Source organism: Danio rerio, chromosome 23, assembly GCF_052040795.2.
Source record: "Danio rerio strain M-AB ecotype USA chromosome 23, GRCz13ab, whole genome shotgun sequence".
Lineage (NCBI taxonomy): Eukaryota > Metazoa > Chordata > Actinopteri > Cypriniformes > Danionidae > Danio > Danio rerio.
In genome coordinates, this window is record NC_141043.1 from 49,207,501 (window position 1) to 49,217,381 (window position 9,881).

General features: G+C 37.7%; 2 protein-coding genes across 7 annotated transcripts in view; both read right to left on the bottom strand.

Annotated features, from left to right (window-relative positions):
- The window catches only part of LOC101884488 (nephronectin), a 22,241-nt gene extending 15,582 nt beyond the window's left edge, over positions 1 to 6,659 (bottom strand). For 3 of the 6 annotated variants that reach the window (XR_015524150.1, XR_015524149.1, XM_087307884.1), the window contains exons 1-3: positions 6,545 to 6,659; positions 4,867 to 4,940; positions 1,988 to 2,077 (exon numbers count right to left, since the gene is read on the bottom strand). Coding sequence is in view for 2 of the 6 variants with exons in the window: in XM_087307884.1 (XP_087164010.1) it covers positions 1,988 to 2,077; positions 4,867 to 4,940; positions 6,545 to 6,609 (229 nt within the window). In the remaining 4 variants the exon portion in view is untranslated. Of the gene's footprint in view, positions 1 to 1,987; positions 2,081 to 4,866; positions 4,941 to 6,544 lie in introns of all 6 variants that reach the window. The other 3 variants (XR_015524148.1, XR_015524147.1, XM_087307883.1) reach the window with 1 other exon arrangement.
- The window catches only part of fhip1ab (FHF complex subunit HOOK interacting protein 1Ab), a 445,665-nt gene that overhangs the window by 111,857 nt on the left and 323,927 nt on the right, over positions 1 to 9,881 (bottom strand). The gene's annotated exons all lie outside the window — the stretch shown is intronic.

Below are 9,881 nucleotides of genomic sequence, written 5' to 3' on the forward strand. Positions count from 1 at the left end.
AAAGCAAATTGCCACGAATAAACTGAAAAGTCCTCTAAGATGAAGAAGGCATGAAAGCAGTGGTTTTTATATTTATGTAGGCTAGAAAATATTATGTTTTGTAATATTTTAATCCTTTATATTTACATCCTATATATATATATATATATATATATATATATATATATATATATATATATATATATATATATATATATATCCTTAATATTTTAATTCTTTTTCATATGTAAAGATATTTGCGTAGTGCTCTACATCTTGTGTGTATTAAGCAGTGTGTAAGCCAGGTGCACTCTGCGCCAGACAATAGACCGGCTTTGTTTTGGTCTATAGAACAATCCATTATGATTCCTCAAAATAGCAACGCGCCAGCACTGCGCCTCCGAACGCCTTCATTTTAAGAGCAGAAATGTGGGGGCACATATGAGCGCAAATGAATTTGCTATTTAAACAGCGTGCTGCAAAACGCCAAAACAACTCTTGCGCCAAGCTGAAACTACCAAACAACAATTGCATCGCGCCTTTCGCCGGGCGTATAATACAGTGTTAGCGATCAAAGATTTATATGAATTTGCCAAGCTCAATGCATTCTCTACTGTGCAGGAGACCCAGAGGAGATTGATTGACAATGGTCTACAGCCAATCAGGACACAGAACACAATATGCGGCTAAATAATAATAAAAATAAAGCATGAAAGGTGAAAGGTGGAGTGGGTTATAGCGAGGTGAGCGAGGTTTCTGTGTCTGACACATTTTAGGGTAATGAATAATAAAGAATACATAAATACATTCAGACACGGGGAGCTTCAGTGTGTGTGTGAAAATATCAACTCATCACACTGAGCCCATCTATAAAACGAACACCAGCAGAACATCCTTAAAGCAACAAACCCACGAGACTCGTTTAAGCACACTCTCCATTAATAAGCACAGAGGAGTATACATCATAACCACATTCCTCAGACTCTGCAGGAGACAGAAGGCCAAAGAAAACAGCCGTGGTGTGTGTGTGTGTGTGTGTGTGTGTGTGTGTCCTGTAAATCAGAGGAGAATATGAATCCCATCAGGCCTCTGAGCGCCATCACACACACACACACACACACACACACACACACACACACACACACACACACACACACACACACACATCCCATCATTCACCAGCACAAACCCCTGAGGCACACACCACTACGTCTGATTGGACAGAGCGTTTGGACACCTGTGTGTTAATGACCAAAACACACACACACTCTCGCTCACACACACACACACACACACACACACACACACACACACACACACACACACACACACACACACACACACACACACATGATGTCACCAGACACAATGTCACGTGTTAATATTTATAACGGAAAGACTGAGGAGCTGTGAGAATATTCACACTGGAGTGTATTCAGTGTGTGTGTGTGTGTGTGTGTGTGTGTGTGTGTGTGTGTGTGTGTGTGTGTGTGTGTGTGTGTGTGTGTATAAATTTGTATGAGTGAGAGTGTGCGAATTTGTAGGTGTGTGACAGTGTTTTGAGAGAGTGTGTCTGTGTGTGTTTGCAAGTGTGAGTTTGTGTGAATGTTTGTGTAAGAGTGTGTTTGTGTGAGATTGTGTGAGAGTGTGTGCATATTTCTCAAGGTGTGCGTGTGTGAGTTTGTATGTGCGAGAGTGTGTCCCTGTGTGTTTGTGTGTGACTGTGCTTGTGTGAGTTTTTATGTGTGAGAGTGTGTGTCTGTGTGTGTCAGAATGTGTTTGTTTGTTTAGTTGTTTGTGTGTGTGAGTTTCTAAGTGTGTGTTGGTGTATGTATATGTGTGTGTCTGTGTGCAAGTGTGTTTCTCAGTGTGTAAGTGTGTTTGCATGTGTGTGTGTAAGTAAGTTTCTCTGGGTGTGTTTGCATGTGTGTGTGTGTTTCTCTGTTAATGTTTGTAAATGGGTGGTTCTCAGTGTGTGCATGTGTATGTGTGTGTGACACACTCATACCCTGCCTGCAGGTCTTGCCGGTGTATCCTGGATGACAGAGACACTGATCTGGACCAACACACTCTCCGTGTTTACAGCCCGACTCACACACTGCTGCACAAACACACAACACACATCACACATCAGAACGAGTGTGTATGTTCAGAAGAGAACACTGCGCACCCAGTGCAATCTCCTGAAAAAAATACACTCTATAATTGACCATATTTGGTTATATTGCACTATATTTATCCTTATGAAATATAATATTTGGCCATATTTGGTTATATTGCACTATATTTATCTTTATGAAATATAATATTTGGCCATATTTGGTTATATTGCACTATATTTATCCTTATGAAATATAATATTTGGCCATATTTGGTTATATTGCACTATATTTATCTTTATGAAATATAATATTTGGCCATATTTGGTTATATTGCACTATATTTATCTTTATGAAATATAATATTTGGCCATATTTGGTTATATTGCACTATATTTATCCTTATGAAATATAATATTTGGCCATATTTGGTTATATTGCACTATATTTATTTTTATGAAATATAATATTTGGCCATATTTGGTTATATTGCACTATATTTATCCTTATGAAATATAATATTTGGCCATATTTGGTTATATTGCACTATATTTATCCTTATGAAATATAATATTTGGCCATATTTGGTTATATTGCACTATATTTATCCTTATGAAATATAATATTTGGCCATATTTGGTTATATTGCACTATATTTACCTTTATGAAATATAATATTTGGCCATATTTGGTTATATTGCACTATATTTATCTTTATGAAATATAATATTTGGCCATATATGGTTATATTGCACTATATTTATCTTTATGAAATATAATATTTGGCCATATTTGGTTATATTGCACTATATTTATCTTTATGAAATATAATATTTGGCCATATTTAGTTATATTGCACTATATTTATCTTTATGAAATATAATATATGGACATATTTGGTTATATTACACTATATTTGGCTTTATGAAATATAATATTTGTACATATTTGGCTATAGTACACTATATTTAGCTTTATGAAATATAATATTTGACCATATTTGGCTATAGTACACTATATTTGGCTTAATTAAATACAATATTTGGCCATATTCGGTTATATTACACTATATTCAGCTTTATTAAATACAATATTTGGCCATATTCGGTTATATTACACTATATTCAGCTTTATTAAATACAATATTTGGCTATATTCGGTTATATTACACTATATTCAGCTTTATTAAATACAATATTTGGCCATATTCGGTTATATTACACTATATTCAGCTTTATTAAATACAATATTTGGCTATATTCGGTTATATTACACTATATTCAGCTTTATTAAATACAATATTTGGCCATATTCGGTTATATTACACTATATTCAGCTTTATTAAATACAATATTTGGCTATATTCGGTTATATTACACTATATTCAGCTTTATTAAATACAATATTTGGCTATATTCGGTTATATTACACTATATTCAGCTTTATTAAATACAATATTTGGCTATATTCGGTTATATTACACTATATTCAGCTTTATTAAATACAATATTTGGCCATATTCGGTTATATTACACTATATTCAGCTTTATTAAATACAATATTTGGCTATATTCGGTTATATTACACTATATTCAGCTTTATTAAATACAATATTTGGCCATATTCGGTTATATTACACTATATTCAGCTTTATTAAATACAATATTTGGCTATATTCGGTTATATTACACTATATTCAGCTTTATTAAATACAATATTTGGCCATATTCGGTTATATTACACTATATTCAGCTTTATTAAATACAATATTTGGCCATATTCGGTTATATTACACTATATTTAGCTTTATTAAATACAATATTTGGCTATATTCGGTTATATTACACTATATTCAGCTTTATTAAATACAATATTTGGCTATATTCGGTTATATTACACTATATTCAGCTTTATTAAATACAATATTTGACTATATTCGGTTATATTACACTATATTCAGCTTTATTAAATACAATATTTGGCTATATTCGGTTATATTACACTATATTCAGCTTTATTAAATACAATATTTGGCTATATTTGGTTATATTACACTATATTTAGCTTTATTAAATACAATATTTGGCTATATTCGGTTATATTACACTATATTCAGCTTTATTAAATACAATATTTGACTATATTCGGTTATATTACACTATATTCAGCTTTATTAAATACAATATTTGGCCATATTCGGTTATATTACACTATATTCAGCTTTATTAAATACAATATTTGGCTATATTCGGTTATATTACACTATATTCAGCTTTATTAAATACAATATTTTACCATATTTGGTTATAGTGCACTATATTTGGCTTAATGAAATATAATGTTTGACCATATTTGGCTAAAGTACACTATATTTGGCTCTATTAAATATTAATAAATATACCTATTAAATAAAATACAAATATTAAATGAACAAAAATAGTTTTGTCCAGTAATTATTAATTGGAAATAAATGTAACTTAAACAGAAACAAAATACAGCTAAATAGTTTGAATATCTAGCACATTTACTAAAAAGTAAACCCAAATTAAATATAAATCTATATATTTCTTCATTAAAATATTAAATACATAATAGTACATAAATAAAAAACACACAAGTAGTATCATGCAATCAACCCAACATGCGCTCAGCATTATTTCAAAGGATTTTTTATATCAGATGTTACATCTGTGAGGATGAATGAGTGTGTGAGTGTGTGACATACACTTCTGTTTTACTTCTGAAATTATTTCTGTGAATGTTACAAAGAGTGTGTGTGTTTACTCACGTCTGCACTGTGCATTTGAGTTCCTCATCCAGCCGAACACACACACTCCATCAGACACCAGCAGCTCTGATGACCTACACACACACACACACACACACACACACACACACACACACACACACACACACACACACACACACACACACACACACACACACACACACACACACACACACACACACACACACAATGAAGGAAATTGCTCTCAACCATTTGCAGGGCTGAGTCTGGTCAGTATCTGGATGGGAGACCACATGGGTAAACTAGGCTGCTGTTGGCAGTGGTGTTAGTGAGGCCAGCAGGGGGCGCTCAACCTGTGGTCTGTGTGGGTCCTAATGCCCCAGTATAATGAAAGAGACACTATACTACTCAGTGAGCGCCGTCTTTTAGATGAGATGTTAAACTGAGCTTCTGACTCTCTGTGCTCATTAATAACTCCATGGCACATGGTAAGGAGTAGGGGTGTAACCCCGGTGTCCTGGCCAAACTCCCTCCATCAGCCCTTACCCATCATGACCCCCAATCATCTCCATCCACTGAACTGGCTCCATCACTGTCTCTCCACTCCCCCTATAGCTTGTGTGTGGTGAAGCACTGGCGATGTTGTCCTGTGGCTGCACGATGCCAACTCTGCTTATTTGTGTAGTGCTCTTCACAACATCATTCCAATGCAGCTTTACATTAAGGTGCATGTTATTTGTCATTCATTCATTCATTTTCTTTGGCTTAGACTCTTTTTCACCACAGCGGAATGAACCGCCAAGTAATCCAGCATATGTTTTACACAGTGGATGCCCTTCCAGCTGCAACTCAGTACTGGGAAACACCCATACATATTCAATCACACACACACACACGCTCATACACTATGGCCAGTGTAGTTCATCAATTCCCCTATAGCGCATGTGTTTGGACTGTGGGGGAAACCGGAGCACCTGGAGGAAACCCATGCAAACGCAGGGAGAACATGCAAACTCCACACAGAAACACACTTAGGCTGGTTTAAGCTGTTTTTTTTCAGCAGGGTAATCATACTAGTGTTAATAACTCATCTCTAATAACTGCTTTATTTTCTCTTTGTCATGATGACAGTCAATAATATTAGACTAGACATTCTTCAAGACACTTCTATACAGCTTAAAGTGACATGTAAAGGCTTCACTAGGGTAATTAGGGTAACTAGGCAGGTTAGGGTAATTAGGCAAGTTATTGTATAACGATAGTTTGTGCAGTAGACTATCAGACAAATGTATATAGCTATAAGGGGCGAATAATATTGACCTTAAAATTGTGTTTAAAAAAATAAAAACTATTATTCTAGCTGAAATAAAATAAATAAGTTTATATTTAAATAAAAAAGAAATATTTAAAAAAGAAAACAAATTCAAAGGGGGCGAATAATTCAACTGTATATACTTTTATATATAACAAACTTCCATATTTACAACACAAACTAGTCGCATACTTCCGCGGAAAATACGGTTGCCATGACAATTTCTGTAGTTGACATTCACACGCGGATTAATAACATGTATTAAAATAATAAATATAATACTCAAATTAGCTGCTGTCGGGACACTTCTTTCTCTCGGATAGCGTCAGTCTCACTATAACTGTGTTGATCCGTAGTAACTTATTAAGCTTTACGTGCATATAGTCATATAAAAGCGCGTCTTACCTGAGTGTGTGTGTACCTGCAGCTGCACAAACACCGATGAGAGAGAAAAACAACAGCACATCCATCACAGAGCTGTGAACACACACCGGATCTGCGGTCTCTCATTCAGTTTCTCGCTAAAACGTCTCGAAGTTCGCGTGTGGAGAGCGGGAGCGCGCGTCAGGTGTGTGTGTGTGTGTGCGCGCGCACTGCTGAGGCCGATTCATTCTGCCGTCATGACATCAGTGTGTGTGTGAGAGAGGGGGGTTATGGGTGTACAACGACCTGTCAGAACTTTCCACTGAGGAACTGTAAGTGTTTATGAAGAGCACACACATATCTGATCTGCGCGTGCGTGTGTGTGTGTGTGTGTGTGTGTGTGTGTGTGTGTTTTGTTCTCCAGGGAAACGCATATGAACACCAGCAAGGGCAGGTCTGGGACACACACACACACACATACACTCTTTCTCTCTCTCTCTCTCTCTCTCTCTCTCTCTCTCAAATGCTCGCGCGCACACACATACAGAAACACACACTCACACACACTCTTCTTTTTCTCTCTCCTTCACACACACACACACACACACACACTAAAAACACACTCTGACATGTGCACAGACATCGCTATCTTTGACAGCCATACACACCCATACACATACGCGCACAAACACACACACACACACCTCTCTGACACATGCAAACACGTGCACTATCTTTCACATCCATACACACACACTCACACACATGAGGACACACACACAAAAGCATACAAAAAAAAACACTCTCTAACACGTGCAAACACACCACTATCTTTCACACTCATACACCCACACACACACACACACACACACACACGTATACACACACAGATTATTCTCTTTCTCTTGTACACAGTCTTTATTTCAGATTTATACACAAACACGCACAACACACACTCTCGTACACACACTCACTCATGCAGGCATGCTGTCTCTCTGACACACAAACACACACTCACTTTCTCTCTCAGACAAACACACACAGACAGACTCAAACACGCTCCGTCTCACACTTTGTCACACACACTTTTTTTCTCAGACACATGCACACACACGCAAACACAAATATATGCACACACACACACACACAGATACAGACAGACATGCACACACAAACACTCTCTTTCTCTGTCTCTCTCTCCTTCACACACACACACACACACACACACAGATACTGACAGACATGCACACACAAACACTCTCTTTCTCTGTCTCTCTCTCTTCTTCACTCACACACTCACACACACACTATAATTACTCTGGGAGCTTGTAAAGTTTGCCGGGAACCTGTATATTTCCTCCAGCTACATCCTGTGCTGGTAATTATAGCATTTCTTTCATTTCAATTTGAAAGTAAATGTGTGTGTGTGTGTGTGTGTGTGTGTGTGTGTGTGTGTGTGTGTGTTCTGGTGAAGAGCAGACAGAAACATGATTGTGTCAAAACAGCCTAAACACACAAACACGATTATAAACACACAGAGCGGTGGAGGGTGGAGGGTGGAGGAGTGTGTTCACGACAGACACACTGAAGCTGTTGTTGGCTCACACTGCCTGTTTGGTGCTGAACGATTCATCTGTGTGTGTCATTAAGAACAATAATGATAGTTTGCCCTTGTAATGTTTAGGTAAAATCTGGAAATGCACCTCCTGATTGCTCAATAGGAAATCTGAATTGTAATAATATTTCACAGCTTCTTTGCGGTGATTTTTCAGCTTTTCTGCGGTGAGCAGACACGGCTTCTGCTAAAACATTCACAAATATTACTGACTCCTTTTGACTGGTGGTGTGTGTATATGGACTGACGGACAGGTAGGAGGGTGGATAGATGGATGGATGACAGATGGATGGATGACATGGATGGAGATGGATGAATGGAAGGATGGATGGATGGATGACAGATAGATTGATGGATGGATGGATGGATGGATGGCTGAATGACAGATAGATGGATGGATGGATGGATGGATGGATGGATGGATGGTAGATGGATGAATGGATGGATGGATGAATGGATGGATGGCTGAATGACAGATAGATGGATGGATGGATGGATGGATGGATGGATGGATGGATGGATGAATGGATGGATGGCTGAATGACAGATAGATGGATGGATGGATGGATGGATGGATGGATGGATGGCTGAATGACAGATGGATGGATGGATGGATGGATGGATGGATGGATGGATGGATGGATGGTAGATGGATGAATGGATGGATGGATGAATGGATGGATGGCTGAATGACAGATAGATGGATGGATGGATGGATGGATGGATGGATGGATGAATGGATGGATGGCTGAATGACAGATAGATGGATGGATGGATGGATGGATGGATGGATGGATGGATGGATGGATGGCTGAATGACAGATGGATGGATGGATGGATGGATGGATGGATGGATGGATGAATGACAGATAGATGGATGGATGGATGATAGATGGATGGATGGATGGATAAATAGATGGATGAATGGATGGATGGATGGATGGATGGATGGAGATGGATGGACAGGATGGATAAATAGATGGGTGGATGGATGGATATGGATGAATGACAGATATATCTAGTCAGAAAGATGGATGGATGGATGGATAGATAAATGGATGAATAAATAGATGGAGATAGATGGATGGATGGATGGGTGCATGGATGGATGGATGGATGGAGATGGATGATGGGTGGAGATGGATGGATGGAGACAGATAGATAGATAGATAGATAGATAGATAGATAGATAGATAGATAGATAGATAGATAGATAGATAGATAGATAGATAGATAGATAGATAGATAGATAGATAGATAGATAGAATAATGGATGGATGGATGGATGGATGGATGGAGATGGATAAATGACAGATATATCTTGTCAGAAAGATGGGCTGATTTACCTGTGGATCAACTTGCACAAACTTGTGGTCACATGGACTCTATATTATTTTACTTTAATTATGATATTATATGTATGTACCTGTATGTACCATATGTACCTGTTTGTGTGTGTGTGTGTGTGTGTGTGTGGAGGAGGGGGGGGGGCTTATCTAAGTAAACAAACAGTCCTGAAGAATATGCCATACAATTATATATCACTCACACACACACACACACACACACACACACACACACGCACACTGCTGAACGCTCTCCGTCTGAGTGAAATCACTGACTGCTTTATGACCTTCATCACGGTGTTCAGAAGCGTGATGTCTGATCGACACCTAGTGGACAACAGCAGAACTGCAGACACAGCGCTTTACATTACAGGCCAGAGAACTGCAGCGCTCCGACACAAGAGGGCGCAGCTGAGCG